The sequence below is a fragment of the Onychostruthus taczanowskii genome, unplaced genomic scaffold (assembly GCF_017590055.1).
Source record: "Onychostruthus taczanowskii isolate IOZ18803 unplaced genomic scaffold, ASM1759005v1 scaffold63, whole genome shotgun sequence".
Taxonomy (NCBI): Eukaryota; Metazoa; Chordata; class Aves; order Passeriformes; family Passeridae; genus Onychostruthus; species Onychostruthus taczanowskii.
Window position 1 is genome coordinate 1,603,934 of NW_024504012.1, and position 22,039 is coordinate 1,625,972.

Consider the following 22,039-nt stretch of genomic DNA (forward strand, 5'->3'; position numbering starts at 1 on the left):
TGAGGTTTAAAAAAGTGGCAAAAAGAAAAACATTGCCTTGAACATAGAATTGGGATAAATCTGGATCCACTTTGGAGGATTGATAGCCGAGTCCAAGTTTTCTCACTTGATAAAACCTGTAATCTCTGCTAAGACCTGAATAGATTTGTTATTTCTTCCATTTTCTTCCCAAGGCATTTTTAGTAATATAAGAGTCATTTGGAACAGAAGTCACTTAAATTGCTTGTTTAACTTACTGTTTTAAGCTTATCAGTTACAGGTTACAATTCCTAAAAGGAATACTCGTGCTATAAGATTCTGTAAGGGAGTAGTGCTTCTCCTGGTTTAAAACACATGGAAAGCCTACATTCCCTCTCATGGTAAAAGGAGGAGTGGGGGCTTCTTCACTCCTGGTGGGGAGAGCCAGCAGCTGCCACACTCCCTCAAAATGCTCTTTGGAAGATGTGGAGCATCAGACTTGCCATAAAATTAAGTTTTTAATTGCAAATTCCCTCTAGAGGAACACTGGACATGGACACCTCTGTTTGGAAGGCCACAGGGAAAGTGAGCATATAAAGGAATTTCAGCTGCAGTTTCAAGGATGAATGTTTCACCCTCATGCAGCCAAATACCAGATGTGGGTATAGATTTTTTTTTATGGCCATCTTGGCATTATAAGAAAAAGCTGAAATGCTTTCTTGGTTTTCCCAGTAGGAGTGGAGCCACAGAAGTACAGATTGTTGCTTTATTTCCACAGTTCACCCTCTGTGGACAAGATAATTATGTGCTTCCACATTTAGCTGGGGGGAGGAAATAAAAATGTTTCTCAGCTCCTTACAGCAATGATTGTGATGTGATTCCAGAATTCTAGAAATGCAGGTGAGAGCAGCAGATCATCAGTGTGGACTCACCTACTTAAATGTGAGTGTGAAAAGCTGTGCAACACTAATAAATACGTTCAGCAGCAGGCCCTTGATACCCAGTGTGGGATATGTCATCAGTGTTGCATCACCCAGACAGCTGAAGCAGCCAGAACAAATGGGAGCTGTGTCTGTGATGTTGTATTTCACCTTAAAATAAGACCCTGTTCTCCAAGGGAATCTCATTCCAGAGTTCTGATCCATTTGAGATTGCACAGTGAGACAACTGAGCCGTGTCTTGAGAAGTAAGATTTTATTTAACTAAGCAGTACTACCTTGTGAGATATTTTTCTTATAGCTGTCTTTGAGGACTGATATCCAGAAAGAGAAAAGCTGAAAACAGGTTATTAAGTATTCATCTGAGGAATATTCAGCTGCTTCAGTGATAGTGCTTGCAGTAGATTTTGGACATAGATGTGATAACTGTGTTTCAGGTTTCGTACGAGTTGAACTGTCTTGAGGTCTGCCTGGTTAAATTTGGACTGATGGTAGAGGAATGGTGAAGGCTTTATCCTTCTCAGACAGACTGCTTCTGAATGCTCAGGGCAAGAAGCCTGAGGGATGCTACAGGCTCTTTTGAAAATCTTTCAAAAGAAGAGGTGTGAGAGAAAACGTTGAACTTTTAAAGTAATTCACCCTGCTTAGAAAATTCGGCCCAAAAGCTACAAAGCGATAGAGTTACAAGCACTTGAAAGTGAATTATTGTACAGAGTATGAACCAACCTGAAGAAGACATGCTTTGCTTTCCTTCCTCATAATCTTAAATTGGCAACTTAATTAACTCTTTCCTCTCAGAGCACAGCATTTGTACAGTCTGAGGTTTCTGGGTGGATTTTGTAATAATGTTTAATTAACGTCATCCTGCAGCTTTAAATTGGGGAAGGCTCACTTTTTAGATGTCTAATATATAAGATTTAATTAAAAGGCTGAGTGCAAGCTAATTTTACTTTGGGTTTTCTGCAAAGTACACCTTTCACGGAGTTGCACTGAATAAACAAACACTGTTTTTGTAGCAGGCAAGAGATTCATGGGGTAAAATACGCTCTCTGCCAAGGAGAGGAAATCTGCTTGTTGAATGAACTAAAAGCTGTCAGAAGTGATCATTAAAGGAATGTTTTGGATGGCATTTTCCTTTTTTTAAATTCACCTGAACTGCTCTTCTATCCACCTATCACAGAGAAAAAAGGACAGGCCTATAGAGAGTCAGAATTTTAAGCATTTGCAATTAAAAATTGTTTTGCAGGACACTCAGTCAATGAGGTCTGTATGACATTTGTAACAAACAAATATTCCTTATATGAAGAACAATTTCAGAATTGTAATCAAACATTTGTGTCAGTTAAAATTCTTGGAATTTGGGAATGGAATATGCTGGGACTGATTCCCCACCGCTGCCAACCCCAATTAAATATTGGTGGAACTGGTTGGCTTTGATCTCTGACCAAAGATTTAACTACAAGCCTTGCAGCCATACATTATCAATGAAGCTTCATCTCTGCTCCAGAGGGTGTGTTCTGAAAGCAAAATGCTTTTTATTCTCCTCTGAATTACATACAAGGCTTTGCATAGTAATTGATATTGACTAATTTAACATAACAATAATACCAGGTTATTCATTTAGCTATTATGGTTTCTTATTTTAAACAGGGACAAAGTTCCTTACAATCCTGAAGGCACCTATGGGTTGCTAAACACATTGATTACAGTTCAGAACAGCATATTCAGTTTTACATAATATAAAATTAAATTAGGCAACCTATGTGGCTATAAGTGCAGTTATTGAATAATTTTGTGTAACAGGAAGAAAGGTTCTGGTACCTAAAGCAAATGTTTGGTTGTACCTGATTTTAGAAATACCTTGTTTTCAGTTGGTGTGTGGTAGAGCTTTTGTTAAATGTTGGGAAAGTATTTTCTATTTAATTTCGCAAATTACATCTTCATTCCAGTGTAAATCTGATATCTGGAAGCTAAAATTTAGTATAAACAGTATCAAAAGTTGTATAGATGTAAGGGAAGGGAAGGGAAGCGTGTGTCTTATCTGAAGCTCAAGTGTGGGATGTCAGGAAGAACACACTCAGAGCTGATTTCTAAGCTTTGTACTGCTGTGGGAGCAGAAAACTGTGTTGGAGGAAAACTTGTAATATTCACAGACCTGTCTCTCAGTAACTATGTGTGAATGCTTGGTCAGCCCTCACCACTCCTGATTGGAGCAGGGAAGTGACAAGTCGTTATTTTTTAATACCAGGACTTTCAGTTTTGCCATTTAAGTTCAAAGTTTAATTAGAAAGCTTAAAAATGGAGGTTGAAAGTAAAATCAGTACCAAGTAATTTGATTGTCTCAGGTTTATCAAAATTTACATACAATTAATTTTTTTATATGCAAGGAACATTTTGCCAAAATTTTTACAGAAGGTAGGACTTGCAGATCTTAGCAGTGTAGAGAATTCCCTAAGAAATTTTGTATAATTTTGTATTTCATGTTAAATTTGCCTCTTCATTTTGAAATAATTATTTGTTGCAAAAGTCTTTCTCTGCTGGCAAAGCTAAAATGTCTCCAATTTTTTATGTAGGTTCTTGGAGTAAATATCAAAAAGTAATGTGAAGTCATATTTTTCATTGAAAGTAATACCAACATTTTTAAATAAATCGTTAAATAACTAATCAATTTTCACATTAAAGCAAGACAGTGTCATTTCACATATTTACATTTAAGGGTTGAGCTAACCTGAAAAAGCATAAGCTTTTTGAACTGGAAAAGCTTATATTTTGTCAAAGACCTGGGGTTTTTTTACCAGTTTTGACTGTTTACATCAAGCATGTTGATCTTCAAAAAAAGATAAATATGCTTTGCAAGCACAAACATCTGCTTTTGTGAATATGTGTTTAAAAAAAACACTGTCTGTCACAGTAGAGAAGGGTACTAGTAAAGGAGAGGGGAACATAACAGGGGAAAGAAGACAGGAAAACTGTAGACCTGCTTTTTGCAGGGGCAGATTGTGCAAAATAATGATTGAAAAGTAATATTTTATTTTTTTCTGGAGCTCAAACACTGAGAATTTTATATGGGAGCACTGTGGGATTTTCCTCCTCAGTCTATAGGTCTGATCATCATCTGAACTGCTTTCAAGGAGTAGGAACCTCCCCGGTACTCAGCCCAAAATATTCCATCCTGGTACTTGCTCCTGTAGTGGCCCCCTCGGTACCAGACCCCGTTGAGGTTGGAGTGGGCACAGGCGTTGTACCACCAGCCTCCCTTGTGGAAGTGAGCACAGTTTCCTGTGGAACAGAAGGACATGGGTGAGCTTCAGCTTTAAGCAGGACAAATGGAGGTTTGCTAAATGTTTTCATATTGTGGCTTATTCACAGAGGCAGCTTGGAAGTACTTCATAGCCTGTTGTGGTCGCATCTTGCTGTTCTTGCTAAACTGTGAATTGTGGTGTAACAGCAGCCATTGCTGGAGGGGGGGTTATTGACATATTGACATGGTCTTTAATGTGACAGCTGAAAATGAAGGAGAGAACTCCTCTCAGCCTGCCAGCACTGCTTGTCCATGAGCTAACACCCAAGGAACTTGGGTTACGTGCTGTTTAGAAATACTCCAGCGGAAGCAACGTGAGTTGATACAGCCCCGAGCAGCACACGGGGCCACAGCTCCACAAAGAGCTGCTTGTAACTCGTGTTTTTACTGTTACAGGCTTGTCTAAGAGTTTGCAGGATTTGTCCAGCTTTATGGTTATTGACAGCTGAGGAAAGGCAGTTGAAGTATTGCACTCCCCCAAGCTTCCTGTTACTGCAAGGGAAAAATTGGCGGAAATGAGAAAAGGGGAGCTTTAAGGAGTGCAAAAACCAAATGATGGGCCCCTTTCTTAAGTATTGGTACACAGTTAAACCTCTGCACACTTGCAGTTCTTTTCATGCTCTTCAGATGCTTTAGTTCCTGGTGATTCTGTGGCAGCAGCACTACTCAGACATCACCTGGACAAGTACTCTGATTGCAGTCACATGCAAGTGATGAGCTAAACAGAAAATTGCTGCAGAGTGCTGTCAGCGAGGGTGATAGCTTTTGAATTTCTGACAGGTGTAGGGGCTCAAAGAGGGCCCTGCCAATGTGCTTTTTATCATCATTGATTCAAAGCATCTTCCAATGCTTTTGGGTTATTTTATAACAATTAAAACACTTTTTTTGTGCAACGCTGTATTTTTTGAGGTGGTGTCACTGGTGGAACACACTTTACTCACTTTTCACAGCCACACTGCTTTGCTTACCTGAATACATGTCCCTGTCCCTGTCCAGTGTTGTGAATTGCTTTCCATTGTGCCATATCATGGAGTCTCCGGCGTTGCCCTGGTACGTGCCCAGGCGCAGGCGGTAGAATTCGCTCTCGGGCTCCAGGCGGAAGCTGCTGTACTCTGCATACACCTTCTTGTTGCTCCAGTCCTCCAGCTCAATCAAGAGTCTGTAATTATCCTGATTGGTGAGCATGTAGATGTTCTCCAGTCCCAGCCAGTACTCTCCATCAATGTTCCCAAATCCTTTCTGTGCAAAAGAAGGTCGGAAGGCGCTGTTAGCTTAGTTCTCAGTGTTTGTTAAAGCACTCATCAGCAGGAGTGTGATAAACCAGGGGAACTTGGGTAGTGAAAGCCTCTAAACTTCTGAATGACTTCAACCCATGCATTTAAGGGCTTTATTTTGCTGCACTGGGACTGCTAAGCTGCATGAGATGCTGCCAGCACCGGTAATGGTGGCAGAACATCTCTGTTCTTGCTGTCCTCCTCTTTTTAGGGTAAAGAGAGGGAGAATAGAGAAACTGAAACAATATTTCTTGACAAAGCTAAGGGGATTTGTAATAATGGGTGAATAATGGAATTTTAGGTAGTAATTCCAGGTTGAAAAAGGTATTTATGGATCAGCTGTCTCAGTGTTCAAGGCAAATAAGTTCTTGTTGCTTCTGCATTGCAACTGGTGTTGTTTTGTACTGTGAATTTAATTACACTATTGCTCTGTGTTCTTGACAGGATTTATTACAAATTAAATATAAAGACATCTTTTCTTTCAAATCACTACCAGCACAGTAGCTGTGAAGTGATATTTCCTATCTGCTGTCTGCTTTCCCCAAGTAAACCAGTGTTGATGTTTGCTGTTTCGTTAGGTTCAGAATGTTTCTGATTGCTTTATAAGGCACTCCATAACTGCCTTAAAACATTTTATAACATTTAACAACTCCAAAACCAACCATGGACTGCTCTGAGAAGTAAAGACTTCACATAATTATTTGTATGTTTGATTGATTATTGAATAATTGTTTTAGCTATTATTGATTTGGGGATTAATATTTGAATCACAAAATTCCAAGAATGCAAGAAGCAAAAAATCATCATGTTAATTTGTGTCCTATATGTAATTATTATTAATACTAGTACTATTATTATTATTACCCCAACAAAATTATTTTCAGATTTCCCATTTAGCTTGTAATTCCTCCAGAGCAGCATCCTCTTGTCATCCTAGATATTCTGCCTGCTAGTGCACGATATCACAACAACACACAGCAATGTGTTTCCTTTCACCAGCCTGATATCTTTAGGTTTCTAACCTAAATTAATGGATATAAATTACTTCCTTTAATTCATTATTAGAACTATTTTAAGTTGAGCCCCCAATCCAGCAAATCTTAAATGAATCATTTCACTGGCTGAGTTTTCTTATTCATAAGGGAGACAAATTAAGCTTTACAAGTACTCACTGTAGTTCTCAGTGTGTTAATAAAAATCATGTGTTCAGTTAGAACTTTGTAATAAATGACTTCCCAGGCACTGTCTAGAATAACGTGTCTCCCAGTTGTGTTGTGCATTACAAACCCAGGCTGTCTCAGGTTGGTTCATACAAAGTTAACTGTGCACGGAGGGAAATGGGACATTCTCACTAAAACATGTCACTAAAACATGTTTGACTCTAGAGGATGATCACTCTTTTCAATTATCTTTCTTTTCTCACAGATTTTCTGCATTCTAGAATTTACCTTGTAGCTGTCCCAGTTCCTGAAAAAGTTAACAGAGCCATCTGTCCTCTTCTGGATAACTGCCCATCCTCCAGGGTCCAGGCTGTTCTCACACCAGAGTTGCATTGGCTCGTTGCTGTTTTTGGGTTTGATCATGTAAATCCCACTGTTGGCATGCCCAGCATCCCTGGCTTGTTGGCAGTCTTTGAATGGACCTTTTGGAAAAGAAATACTGTAAGCCTTCAAGATTGGCTGTGCAGTGCCCATTGTCCAGGAATATTTTGTAATGGAAAGTCAGTAATTCAATTAAGGTATAAACCTACCATGGAAAACAGTGCAAAAAGTTACTGTCTGAGATTAATTGTATATATAAATAAACATGTCAATATCCTCTCTCCATGTATTTTGGAACAAAAACTTCATTTTGCTAAATAAATAATGCACTTCGGTTACCAGCACCTGATTATTTTGTCTGCTGTGGCAAAGACTTATACTCTGGCTCTTGATACTGAAGAACATTACCATTTTTTTTTTCATTATTTTCTTCTCTTTTGCAAAAGGCAGACATCAATTTCCTTCATTTTCTGGTGCACCAGTCTGAAACTGGTGGAAGTAAAAACCAAAACAAACCCAGGATACCCAACCAACCCTACCTATTTCTGCATATATAAGTAGTTTGAGAGCTGCTATAAGAAATATCTACTGCCAGAGTCTACAGACATGGGGTTTAGTCAGAGAGAATTCTTATGCTGTGTAATTTTCTGCTTTATGTACTTAGGCAGTTTGAGGATTAGGCTGGTAACTGTGGATGGGACTCTTCTTAAGTTTCCTGTGTCATCCTGGTGATGTGTGTAGATGGATACTGATGAAGGAAATCAGCAGTGGAGAAGGATTTTGAGCAGCTGAAAGGACTCACATATTTGTTCTCAGGGCTGTGGTTGCACAAAAATCCTGTTGCTGTTGTGAGTGCTGCTTGAAAGCTCTGTTTTAGTCCATGTGAATAGTGATTTTACAAATAATACTTAGAGAAGACCATCTGGTAGTTCTCTGAGAGGGATGCAGATTATGTGTCTCTGAAAACCTTGCCTAGCTTGCCTTTCAATTTCTGGTAATTTTTTTATTTTCTGCTTTTTAGAAAAAAAATTTGTTTGTGTGTCAATACTTCAGTTGGTTTAGAGAAACTGGTAATTTACTAATGAAAAGCAAAGTGTGTTCTGATGACTAGTTAGTGGTGGATGCCCTAAATGTATTTGAAAACTCAGCACATCTGAAAATAAATTAGCTACAGCTTTCCTCTCCTTCTAGAGGGTTTATTTTCTCAAATCTTGGAAATTCAGAGAACCCATCAGTCACAGAAACAGCTCATGTGCAAAACAGCATAGAAGAAATTTGCTGAGGTCATTCTTTAATCAAAAGTAGAGGCTGAGGGAAAGGGACTTCACTACAGATTAAGCTTGTATGACAAAAGCAAGCTGAAAGTTGCACTTCTCTTCGATTTTCAGGTAGTAGTTGTCAGTTGGACAAGTATGTAATTAGCAAGAAATCTGTAAAGCATAATTAGAGTGCACGAAGCTTGTGTGTCTAATGAGGAGTACTCAGAGGTTGTGGCTGTGGCAGGAATGTCACAGACACTGAGCCATTGCTGTAAGTATTGCTGCACTGTCAGAATTGGGATGGCTTTGTCATTCTTCCAGTGCAAGCAGTGGCACCTCAGGAAATAAATCCTGTACCTTTGCTATACAAGTGCTTTTTCCCCTCTTGTTCACAATTTAAATTCCCAGAGTTTTTCCAGGGGATAGATAATTTCCTGGACTAAGCTGGGTCTCATTCCCCTTCCTTGATTTCTCTGAAGTAAATTTGGATGCTCTGTAACTGAACAGGGATGTTGTTCCAGAAGTATTTTTGTAAAACAGCTATTGCTTTATGAAAAGTATAAACAAATAAACCTTATATTTTGTAGTGTTAATTGAATTAAGAATGGCTTAATTAGATCTGCTGTTATCTGGGTGTTATCCCACATGATTATTGTGGGAGGAGGACTTGAGCATTTGGTTTTTTGCATGAGAGACCCAAGCAGATGTTTGGGGTAATTTAAAGTAGTTTTTAAGGCAGACAGAATTGTACCTGTGTGTTTATGTGGTACTTTGATCACTTCTGGAGTTCAGCTGGCTTTAAGGTCACAGGATGCAACTCGTCTGCTTGGATGCTCAGCTTTGTCTGCATTTATTAACATAAATTAATGTTGTGGTAGAGAAAAGAGACTTCTGCTCTAAATGTAAGGAAATCCAACATATCCCATAATTTTTGGTGTATAGTCTTGAATCTTTTTACTGAAGTAAATTCTTTGTTAGGTATAATTATTTCATGTTCACGTTATAAGAACTGATCTTGTTCAGTGGAAATACTGAGGTTTGTGAAAGTGAAAGATTCTCTGCAGTGCTGGTGTGGGTAGAGGTCTGATTGATGAAAAAAGGATGATTTTCAGTTTAAAATCTTATAGGTTTTATAGTTTATGTAAGGACTAAGTATCTCATGCACATCTAGTCTTTTGCAACAGTCTGTGTACGTAAGTCACTGAGACAGTGATAAGTCAGAAATACTCTGAGATGATGATCTGTTAAATATTTCACTTCCAAAATTGTGGCTTAGATGTATGATTTAGTGCAGATCATATTCTGTGCTAATTTAAATGAAGTAGAGAAGGAAAGAGATTAAATATTTTAAGTTGAAAGCTTGATAACTTGATGGCTGAATCCCATTTTGAGATGCCAAATGTTATCTTGAGCAGATGATACAGAACTTGGACTTGTGTAAGCTTCATAGAGAGGATTTTGGGGGCATTAGTAGACGAAAAGTCCAAAATACAATTGGACATATATTAAAAAAGAAGCTATATTGTTAACCAACAGGTATTAGAAATTATTGTATGGGGCAGTGTCTAATTTTCAAGTACTTAACTAACTTGAAACTACTTTTTGCAAAAATAGTGAAACTAATTCTGGGGATCAGTGGTTATTATTCCAAATACTGAGGTAATTGTGACAGCTAAAATTCACAGGTATGTCCAGATCCAGGCTCATAATCCTGTCTGTGACCACATTAACCTTCCTCAATTTTTAGAGCAATTTTTGTACAAAATAACCACCATACTCAGAAAACAGAACTTCATCCTTTTGTTCCTCATATATTTTGCATTTTGCTCTCCACTCACAACATTCAGATGGACATTGACCTTTCTGACCCATCTGCTGCATGCAGGTATTTGTGAGGAGGTGCAGGTGTTTGTTATGACATCAGTCTTTAACAGGCCTATTTCTAATTAGGACTGTCTGCTTTTCATTGGTCCTTTTTGGCATCTTTATATATTATTAAAAAAATCTGTATCTTTTAACCATAGAGATGTTTCTTCTATGACATGGTTTTGATTCTGAGCACCATGAAATCTGTTTACCTTAATTTTAAAAATCAGGGATAGTAACTGGGCATTGTGCTGGGATATCCAAATTTGGTTGTGATAACTGATGCTCTACCAGCTGTAGCAATTCTCAACCCTCCCTTTCCCAAGCACTGCAAGAAACACTTAAACTTCCAACTAGAGAATCTAGTCTTAAAGTGAGGTGAATAATGTTACAGCAAGCTTCCTAAGATTTCTTTGTGCTCTCTTCCAAAATTGGATTCAAATTCTGATCTTGTAGGGGTGGAGGGGTCAGTGAACACCAGAGTAGATGATTCAGATGATAATACTTAGTGCTATTGCCTGGTTTTGTACGTGCAGCAGGCGTGTATTGAGAAAAAGATGTGTTGAGAGCAGAACCTGGAAGGGAGGGTTTGCTGGGAAGCAGGAAGTCATGGCTTTTTTTAGAATTATACTTGTGCTGTCTGACCAGACATCAACGCAGTGCTTTGATATGAACTGTTTCCTTTCTGTCATGAAGTGCCACTGAAATTCACATGACATCTGGCATTTTGCTTGGGTTCATGCCTGAATTTTCTGCAGACCTTGAATAAAAATAGTTGTTCTTTACATCAGCAGCTGGTTGGGTGTAATGCTGCAGAACAGTCACAAATGAATGTTTGGCTTCATCTTAGGAACCAAGTTCAACTTTCAGCTGTGACTAAAGGCAATTTGAAAGAAATGAAAACAAAACAGCTCCCTAAACCCAAAACCCCCCCACCAAACCCTTTTGCTGTGCTAACAGAAGCCAAGAGCAAGCACTCAAAGGGATGTCTGAGAAAAACTTGTTTTTCTGAATTCTTGATTTTTTTTTAAATAGCGATTCTGTCAAAATTTCAAAAAAGTGAGAAACATGATAGAGTTCAGGGCAGCTCACAGGTAGTTAATTGTCACTAATTTTGATTCCTAGTGATACATGAAATTATCACCTAAAGAGTGTAACATGTGAAGATGGGATACAGTCTCTTGAATATATTTTCATAATATTTATGGTTTTAGTTTAACTTGCTGTCCCCTACTGACAACAGGTTACTGGGAGTGTAGTTACTGATTTTAAATTTTCAAAGCTGAGTGCCTCTAACTGGATCCAGCCTCAATTCAATTATCCTTTCAAACTTACCACTCTTGAATATTTCAACTTGAATATTTCAACTATTTCACTTAGACATTCATTGCTTGACTGTGTTGGTGCATTTAGATGTTCATTTTAAAGCAGGTCAGAATAGAAGGATGAAAATTCTTCTAGTAGAATTTTCCTCTGACAAATGTAAGTTTGAAGGACAAAAACTTGAAATTATTTAATTTGTTTATGATTAATTCCTCTTATTCACTCTTGCAAGGTACTGTAACATGTAGTTAGCAGGCATTATCAAACAAATGGTTAAATATTAGAAAGTTTATGCTAATATTGAATTTTCATATTTTTGTAACTAAAATCCAGCTTAGAGAGAAACCACAACACTTTGTGACTTGAAGGTGACTTCTCAGATTGAATTTCTGAGTATCGGCCATTTCAACAAATTCGTCTTAGGGAGATTTAGGCCATTTGGTAAACTAAAGCTTTCTCTGGGAGGTAGAAGGGGGAGAGAAAATCAGGAGCAACAGTGAGCTGTACCAGTTCTTTAAATTCTTCCTTCTGTTTCTATGGTCAGGTGGTGGAACCCTGGTTACTGAGAATTTTAGACTTTGTGTGCTGACAGGCTCTGACCCTCAAGAGAACTCTGCATTTGACCTGAGGCTGTGGAGAAGCTTCCAAAATGGAATGATAGAATGGGATTGTGGGTGTGTAGTTTGAATAGAAGTAATATCACATGGTGGAAAACCTAGAGTTTAAGGCTTTGGAATATAGTAATATCTATAAAGATGTCTATATGTAATATCTATATAAGATGGAGGTTTTAGGGCAGAGGCTGATCCTTCTTCACCTTATTCTCCATGGATTTGGATGGTTTTGTGTAATTGGATAAAAAAGTCCACATTGTTGGCCACGGGTGGTTGGTTATTAGGTCAAAAGTAAAAATAATGTAGGTGTCACTTCTTAATTGGACAGTTTATCCTTAAAAGGCCTTGTAGAGAGAGAGAGATATTGCTCCATTTTTAGTTTGTTAGAGTGAAGTGCTGTATAACTCACACTTAATATAATTAGATAAGAACTAATAAACATCTGAGTCCAAACAAGAAACACCATCTCACGCTTTTAATCTGGACCCTGGCAAAAGAGAAGCAAAGACTGAGCAGTCGGGACAGTTTCCCTCAGAAGTGGAGAGATCTCAGGTTAGATAAAGAGTGACAGGTAACTCACCCTCGTTAATGAGAGCCAGGGGTGGCACTCTGAAAGGACTCTTCGTGGGAGAAGTGGCGGGGTCGGGCGGTGGCCGTACGTCTCTGTCGCGGGGGTAGCCCGGGTCTCGCTGGATCTCGTTGCCCCCCAGCAGGACGGGAGTGTAGGGCTGGCTGTTGGGGATGTGCTGGGGCACCACCTGCACGAGGGGCGGGGACCCGTGCGGGTCCTGGCGCGAGAAGATCCTCAGGCACTGCTCCTCCAGCAGCGAGATAGTCACGGACTGGTTGTTTACCAGGTCGGTTAGCGCTGCGTATTTCACTTCCAGCTCCTTGTATTTTGTTGCCATCTTCAGCATTTCTGTTGTAACATTAAGGACTTTGTTTTCCAGCTGGGAAAGCTCGAGCGAATTGTCGCGCTTGCGAATTATCTCGTGCAGGAGTTGCATGTACAGTTGGGTCACACGAGAGTTCATGTTCCGACTTTCTTTCCTCAGTAATTTGACTTCGTTCACAATGTTTCCGTCCACATCCACCACCAGCTGCAAAATGTCAATCTCCCGCTTCTGCTTGGACAGCACATCCTTCAGGTTCTCGATGTCCATCCTGGTGACTTCATCTTTCCTGTTGCCAGTGCCCGGGTCGTTCGTGTTCACGCAGATTGGCCCTGTGATTTTTTGTTCTGGGACCAGGAAAGTGTAACCACATTTCTTCCCTTCCTCTCCTCCACCTGCCGAGCGAGGCCGCCTCTGCTGGGGCGCCTTACTCGGCGCGGATTGTTCCGTACAGCGCCCGATAGACAGCAGCAGGAACAGCAGGACACCCAAAGTCCACTTCAGTATCTTCATTGTAAAGCAGCTGTGACAACTGTCAGGAGCCTGTTGAACGGATAAAAGATAAAGTCATTAAACCAGAGGGCTAAAAGCTCTAAACTAAAGCTCCTGGACTTTTAAACTGCCTAAACTGATGGGTTTGCCTTGCTTGCATGTGTGTAGCCAAGCCTTTGGAATCTCTGCCTTGGAGTTAGATTCCATTAGATTGGCTAGCTGTTTTGAGGAGGAAACACTATAATTTAGGTTCAGGATTTAGTAAAGGAGTTGTTGCAATGGATAAGTTTTCGGAAACATTACGGGTAGTTACCCAGAATTGGGTAACATTTCAGAAACGTTGTGCTTAGATCCTGTGTTACTCCATTATCAGATTGCTCAGATCTGTGCTCATGCTGTATGAGGTTATGGAACATGGAGTGCTTGCAAAATACCTTCCTGGAAGGGAAGGAGGGAGATGAAATTATTTATAGAAATGCTGGAATTTGGATTATATAAGCTTTTCTGCTCCTCCTTTAGCTTTATATATGGATATATATGTATAATTTGTTAAATACTATACACATACTGATTCATATATACACCCATTTTTCAAGTTTATGTATACACAGTTTTAGTAGACTTGAAAAATGCATCTTTAAGACTATTTTTGGACATGAGTGTTAGGCAGGAGATTAGATATTGTTGCGAACATCAAAAATTACTTATTTGAGGGATTTTGAATTTGTAAGGAAAGCTTAGAACACTGTTTGCTCTGCATGTGTTCCTATTTAGTTGCCTTGAGATGAACGTTTAGAATTGTTGTCACGCTATTTTTGTATCTTTGAGAACATCTTTATCCCAATAATGCTGAAGTATCAGGTATGTTGTCATTATAAATATCATATTGAAGTCATTCCTCTTTTAAAGAAAACTAGGATTTTCTTTTAACTCTAAAGAGTTAAAGTGCAGCGATAAAGATCTGGGAATGTTTTTTGAGGCTGGTTTTTAACTTCAAACATTTGGGATGATAAACAAAGGTAGCACTTAAATAAGGGGGAAAAAAACCCTTCATTTTTTATGGTTTGTTTGCTTTGTGAAGCAGATCACTCTTCTTATCTCAGCTGTTGATCTGGCTTTCCTTTCCAGCCTCCTTTTGCCAGCCTTTGGATAGCCTTCCTACAGTGGCCTTTGGATAATTACAAGGAGTAACAGAGTAAGAGCAGGCAAAGTTAATTATCCTTCTGTTCCTGCGAGGTCCAAGTTGAAGTGCATTTGGCAATCCTGACACAGTGATCCCAAAGGAGAAGCAGGGCTCTGCTGCTTGCTTTACATTCACATTACAAATGATAAGGTGACTTTTGGGTCGGGTCCCTTTTCCCAGTTCTGTTACTGGCTTTAATATTATTGTAACAAATGCTGTCTGCTCAGCCTCAGGAAACCTGTCAAGTCTTTGTTTTTTGGCTTCACTAAGAGCAGTGGTTACAAGCTTCAAACCATGATGTACATGCAATCAGGAGTTGGAGGTAGGAATCCTGCTTAAATGTTTGATAACTTTTTGTTTGTGTAATGGTTGTATTCCCTGCTTCTGGAAGGGAAAGAAAACACATTTAACACATACTAAAAATCCTTTCTTATCCTGCATAAATGGAGGGAGCACCATGAGTTTGAGAAGTTTATCTTAAAATACTTATCTTAGTTTGCAGTAATAGGTATTTTTGTGTCTACTATCAAAAACAAAACTTCATAATTTTGTTAATATTTCTCTGCTGAAACTGTAACTTCTGTTTAAAGAAAAAAAAGTTAGGAAAAACTATCACTTTTCTCCAGAGCTGGTTTTGTGTTTTTCTTTGGTAATTTCAGACACTTAAAATACTAATCACTTGGACAGTGCTCAGATTTGGTAGTTCATTAGGTGAAATGTTCACATGCATCATGGGAAGCACATGGGAAACTGGTCTGTGTGTGGTTTCTAATTTGATAAAGATGAGCTGAATTAATTGTCTGAAGTTTAAAAGCTCTTTGCATCTCCTAACTCATTTTTTGATACTTTTGCATTTACTATTTGTAGATTGAGAGAAAGAGACTTGGTGGCATATGGCTGAGGGTGAAGCCATAGTACAAGTCCAGTATTTGCTGTTTTCACAGGGTGTAATAGGTACTTCATAGTCCAGGAAAGTGAATAACATTTTAGTTCTTGGGAACTTTAAACGACCCTACAGAATTACTGAAATGATGAATGGCTGGGGATTTTTCCCCACAGCAGCACGTTTTCCCCTTGAAATACACAGAACTTAAATTAATCTTTCAAAACAAATCACTTTGCAACACAGTCCACATTCTAGCCGTGTACTCTGCTGCAGCCTGTTTTCTGCATTTCTTTTAATATTAAAAGTGTTCATTTTGAACTTTTGCCCTTATGTGTTAAAGTTTCAAGCTCTGTGTCTGTACATGTGCTGTCAGACCATTAAATGAATTAAAGGGTCTAATACAGCATAGCCAAATCCAGCAGCTGCATAAGATTATGCCCTAGAATTTGAAATTCAGAAATATCTTGTAGTAAACTGAGACACTCAGATAAGCAGGGATGAGTTCCTTCTGAGAATCTACCTGGTAGGGAATGTATGTGCTTCCATGGAAATGCTAAGTTGAAAAAATTAAATGTTTTAAAACGATGCTTGTCAAGTTTGAGCAGCTTAATGCCTAGCTTGTTATACAATAATAGGTTTTGAGCAAGATATTTACCTGGAGTTTTAATCAGCTTAGAAGGAAATGAAAATACTGTTTCAGAAATTTCCTGATGTTCTGGGCAAGCAGCTTAAAAAAATAGGAGCTGTTTATCCAAAGTATCCCAGAATGATAGCCTAATATGTAAGGCCTAAATGACAAATTAAAATTAGAGTTGGGAAATAGTTTTAGGGTTTTTAGATCAGACACATTTTGTGTGCTGGATTCCCAGGTTTAGGTGTTTGGGTGGTGGCAGAACTGTTAGGAGACAGCTGAGGCTCAGGGATCAGCTCAGGCAGAACCAGTATCCAACCCTTCCTGCAGGTTTGGAGTCACCTCTGCTGACTGGGGCTGCTGTGCAGACCTTGGAAATGCAGCAAGTATCTTGTGTTTACAGATACCATTGCTCTGAAATACGTTATTTAACTCTTCATTAAGTGTCATGGTTTTTAGATTAGAATAAAGTGTCATTTCAGCTGGTTCTGTCGTGTTTCTGTGCCACCCAGTTTTGGGCCTCAGATTGCTGTAGAAGTTTCATTATGTATGTTCTGGCCTGCTGATGTTTTATGGCTTCTGCAGAAGAAAATGTGCAGTTATTCACAGCAACACAAGCTTCTTCATCAGCTTGTCAGAAACACTCAGAGCTGTAGACGGGGCTTCAATACTATTTTATATTTAATGCCATTTCTTCTGATTTCTTTCTTTTTCCAGAGTGATCCCTATGCAAAAAAAAAAAAAAAAAACAAACCCAACTTGCTTTCAAAATTAGTTTTTGATTTATTACTTTAAAAAGTGTTTAAAGGTACAAAATTCCAATTTAAAAGAGCAAAACAAGCCAGGAACTACTATTTTAAACTGCTGTAAGACAGACTGTGTTACCCCCCCCTAGAAATATTGTAATCACAACTACAGAGTTGCATGGATCAGGATGTGGGTGAGCTGGGGGTATATATTTGGCATTTTTTAGCTTTCTGCACAACAAACTATTTGTTCTTCGTTGTACTGCTGTGACTCATGTTCAGCAGGATGTAAAATTTGGAAACCCACAACACAAATTGGAATCTGTTCTTCCAGAGCTGACAAAGGCTCGTTCTCCCTGGGCAGTGTAGGGTGATATTGGTGAATATAACAAAGCTGTTGCAGATAAATGGGAATATAGGATTCCTTTTGTATGGAAAATGCAGTATCAGTACTTATCTTTATTCCCAGTATTTATTAAGAGAATATGGTCAAGTGATAAATGCCAGCAGTGCCCTCTTACGTGTAATAGGAAGAGAAACAGGATGGGTTCTTTAAGAAAGTAAATTACAATCCTGAGACTAAAGATGCTCTACCCATGATACCAGCTGATCAGGGAGCTCAGTTACTGATGCTACACAGACTTCATTTTCTGTGGAGCTTTGCCTTAGCAGCTGAAATCAATAAAACCAGCTGTGTTCCCCTATGTCTGCACAGGCTAAGTGAGGATGTTTGTTGATTTTTTTAGCTTTAAACTGGGTCCATGACATTAGAAGTAATACTAAGGTGGGGAACAGCCTCTTCCTATAGGGGAAATGTTCCCATGGATTTCAGTATATCTCTGCATTTAAGTAAGTTCCTTCTCCCTATATAAACAAGTGCTTTTCCAGCAAGTCCCTCTGCCTCTGCTGAAATAACAGGATTACTTTCAATTGTATTGACTGGGATCCAGGAATAATATGTTCTTGAGTTTTGTTCATCAGATATGTGATGTATTGAGTCACAGAATTCTGCTTCAGAGATTGCCATCAATCTGATTCCTTTCAGGAAAGGCAATCTAAAAATCTTCAGGGGGTTTTGAGGTTGTCATTGAAAACGTGCCACTTCTAAAAATGATAACTTCTTAGAAATTCTCCGCAGAAGAGATTTGTTAATTTTGTCATAGTCAATATTCCGAAAGCACAGCGAAATGTCTTGGCATTTCCAGATTTTTTGGTGAAGTTTTTTTATCATGGGGGCTCTTTTGCATTTGTTGGCAGCCACTGTGTGTGTTTGCACTGTTTGAACAGCCAGGTTCAATGCAGTGGTGCATCTTGTGTTTGGAAACTTGTGATTTTGGGGCTGCAGAGTTCTGCTTAGAACAGATACTGAGGATATTGAGCATCCAGTTACGCTGGCTGTAGGAAATTGTACTTCATTCATTGGTGTATAAATTTTAAGGACCAAACCAATAGGGCACATTACAAAAAAACAGAGCCCAATAAAACTATTAAAACCCAACAGAGCTATGTAGTTACTGCTAAAGTTTAAAGGTTCAGAATTTCCATTCTTTTTAGTAAGTTCCGTTAAAACTTCAAATAGTTTATTTTTTTCACTGTACTTCAGATCATTCTTTTGGCAGCAGCCTAATATTAGTATTGCATTATTTGTTTTAAAACAAACATTTTGAGATTTGAACTTCTAAGTTGGAAGGTAGCAAAGGAGAGAGAGTTAAAACCTTGTATACAGCCAGTTTATTGCTTTAAAATTATTGACTCAGCTGTTTTCTTTTGTGGAAGGTTTAGGAATTGTTCTAAGCAGCGTAAATCAAGCCCTTGGCTGATGATGAATGAATGGAGCCTGGTGTCCAAAGCACATTATGTGCTTCAAAGGGGGGGTTGTGTTGTTGTTTAGATTATTCTTCTCCTTATGTAAATCAGGATTTACAAAAGGATAGTAAGGAAAAGGACTCAAGAACTTGGAAAGGATCCATCTTGTTTATCAAGGCTTCTTCAGACTTTTTTCCTCTGGTAGCTACTAAATCTTAATTAAGTTTGTCTTCTGTAACACTTTGTCTCTCCTTTTAGCATCAGCCCCTTCATTCTCTCTTACCGTGTCAGGCAGCTCTGAGTTTGTAAATGCAAATGCATCACTGAAGTTCATTTGCATTGTTCTGGATTATTTACTGTATTTTAATTTCCAAGTCAGCATGAAGAAAGTTTTCTACACTTTTCCTATGTATAAGCAAGTATTTTTTGGTTTTCATCTGTACTTTTGTCTTCTGTTTGTAAACAACTTTCTTGTTTTAATCATCGATTAGCAGCAGTATTCTTCTCCCTTTCTTCCACTAGTGAACTGTAACAAACCCCTCGATTTTCCACTTAATGTAGTGTTGCTTTGTACACTGCATTTCATGTTTATGAAATGGATCTTTATTTATAAACAAACTGCAGTTCAATTGAGGTACAAGTAAGGAAAGTACTGGTGCCTGTTGCAGCAACATCTTTGGATTTTCTGCTGCACAATTGATTGTGCTACAAACTCAATTATGTTCTGAATCAGTGCATGACTGGTTTCTTGGTTGGCTCTAGGACTCAGGCGACTTCAGCTCCTCAGAAGTGCCATAAATAAAAACATACTTGAAATTATATACAATGATTGCTACTTACAGATGTGCATTGATTTGCTTGGGACTTTTCACAGTGGTTTTATTGAGGTATCCATTTTCTAGTTCTAGTAATGCTAGGTCTATGCTCTGGTGTTGGGTGAAATCCAGCTGCCCTGAAATCGATAGGATTTTTGGCTTTTGCCTTCTGGTAGGATCAGAATTTCACATGAGTATGTTCACAGTACCCAAATTACATGCTTAGCAAAGAATCTGGTAGTGCTAATTTTCTGTAACTGTAGATAACAATACAGCTAAACAACCGAAACTTGTTCATCCCTACAACTGGAACAAGTTAGTCTGTGCTCTTATGCAGTGCCTTTTTTAATTCTTTCCAAAGTCTACCAAACGCCACAAAAATGAGTCTTAATGTTAGTTGTCAAATGTTTCTCAGGCTGAGAGGGATTTGTTTCTTCACAATTGTATGTTGAGGGAGATGCGTGTAGCATTCAGAAATAGCTCAAAATTAAATTTGTAAGTAAGAATAACTTTAAAACTTACCAAGAAATAAAGTCTTCCAGCTGGTTTGCTTCTGTGGCAGATGGAAAATCCAGAGGCCAAATTGCTTTTGCTTCCTATATTACCCGATGGTGTGGAGTGTTAATCTGCAGCTGGAGCTGAAAACTGCTTTTGTCTTTCTCTGTTAGATCCAAGCTGTATTGAGGAATTGGGTTTCTCCATACGATAACCAAGCTAACTAATCAGTTTAAAAAAAAAAAGGAAAAAAAGTAATGCTCCAGTATGCGTTATTCCAGGAGAGAGAGAGAGATGTTTTTTGAAACTGCAGTGTTTAATTCTCACATGCAGAAGTGCTCTAAGCAGCCACAGCTGACCCAGATTCCATATACATCACTTTTGGACAGTGTTTTTTTAAACAAACACACACTCGGCTCAGCCGTTCAGCCCACCTATGATGTCACCGCGAGCACTCGGAGAGCAGAAGAAACTCCTCCTTCGGATTTCCTATCCATACCCTCCAGAAAAGGAGGGGGTAGGGAGGCTGAGAAGTTAGGAACAAGGAAAGATTGTTTGCCAGTAGAAGGGAGGTACCATATGGCAACGGACTGTGCAAGAGTTCAGCAGGCAATTACAAATCAAACATTTTTACTATGCTGCCTAAAGATGCCTTTCAAGTTATTACAGTACTGGGCTTCATTTAGAAGAAAGATTCTTTCAGGCTGATAAAACTCGATTTGTGTTGCTGGGAATAAAAGGGGCAGCCTGGCTGGATACAACAGGAAAAATGAAGCATTTGTAGTCTAGAAGAATGTTCAACAGAATGTCGCATTCAATTCTTGACGTTCACTTAATAAGAAACAGTTCCAGTTGTTAAAGGCATGAATTCTCCAATACATGTGGAAAACGTTAAAACTCTGTGTGTGATGGTTTTGGGTAGGTATCAGAATATTTGATAACATCTGACTGGTGTTAGAAGTAGCAAAAGCCACAGAGATTACGCTGTACAAGAAACACAGGATCTGGGATTGGTCTTGTCCATGCTCAGCCAGCACGTGAGGGCATTCAATTTCCTGCCATTGATCTTTCTGGTTTCTTCACAAGGGCTGTGCCAATTACATTTGAAAGAGAATTTCCCTTGTATGCTTTCAAAATTATTTTAGATTTCATAGAAATGCATCCAGTAGGTTTAGAGAACTGCTCTTTACAGAAGACTTGTTTTTGATTTAGCTAAAATAAGAGATCAGTACAAGTCATTCAGAGGTAATTTTACAAATATGGTGGTTTATAAAATCCTGCATAATAGTGCAGGTGCCTGTTACAGGGAATTTCCTTAAATATAGTTAATAAGTATGATTTACTTCCTTCTGTGGAAGATTGAGTGGGTTTGGGATTTTTAAGGCTTGTTAGGATATGGGTTAGTAAATTCAGATTCAGGACAGCTTATGCACTTTAGGTAGTGTAGCAATTAAATGCCACTACCTGATGTTTCTGATTATCCTTTCTGTTTTTTAGCAAACTGTTTCTAGCAGAACAGAAAATTGAGAGATTTAGTAGTATATCAGGTCATGTATAATACCTTTTTATTCACTTTTTTATATGTCACCTTTCAACCACAAGTATTTTAATTTGTTTCTGTGTGTGCGCACACACGTGTGTGTGTGTGTGTGTGTGTGTGTGTGTGTTGGTTTTGGAAGGATGCCCAGAGTTTCCCAGCTCACGTTTGAGGACTGTACTGGTTAGGTGCTATACAAACACAACTGCTGTTCTTGTGAGGTTGTATTAATAGTCTTCCACCTGTAAATCCAAAGTCCTTTTTATGACTTTGGTTGTACAAGGCTGAGAGGTGAAGTAAAATATAATTTAAAAATTTCCCTATTATGGAAACAAGTTTCTTAAATAATATTATTTAAGTTTGTGTTATTTTTTAAATTGGGATATCTGTGAAAGATGCAAGGCATGCAGGCCAATTCCTTTGAACAGCAGAGCTGGTCAGGATGTGCTTTGCTTAGTTGAGACAAACAGGCGAAGTTCAA

General features: G+C 38.6%; 2 protein-coding genes across 9 annotated transcripts in view; one reads left to right on the top strand and one right to left on the bottom strand.

The window, feature by feature from the left end:
* RALGPS2 (Ral GEF with PH domain and SH3 binding motif 2) overlaps positions 1 to 22,039 on the top strand; it is a 112,241-nt gene that overhangs the window by 55,709 nt on the left and 34,493 nt on the right. The gene's annotated exons all lie outside the window — the stretch shown is intronic.
* ANGPTL1 (angiopoietin like 1) lies at positions 1,267 to 20,385 on the bottom strand. The gene is made up of 5 exons (XM_041420030.1): positions 20,049 to 20,385; positions 12,655 to 13,510; positions 6,920 to 7,113; positions 5,166 to 5,436; positions 1,267 to 4,175 (listed from the first exon to the last, which is right to left on the bottom strand). Exons 2-5 carry the CDS (start codon positions 13,478 to 13,480, stop codon positions 3,988 to 3,990), a joined length of 1,479 nt encoding a protein of 492 aa, XP_041275964.1. The 5' UTR covers positions 13,481 to 13,510; positions 20,049 to 20,385; the 3' UTR covers positions 1,267 to 3,987.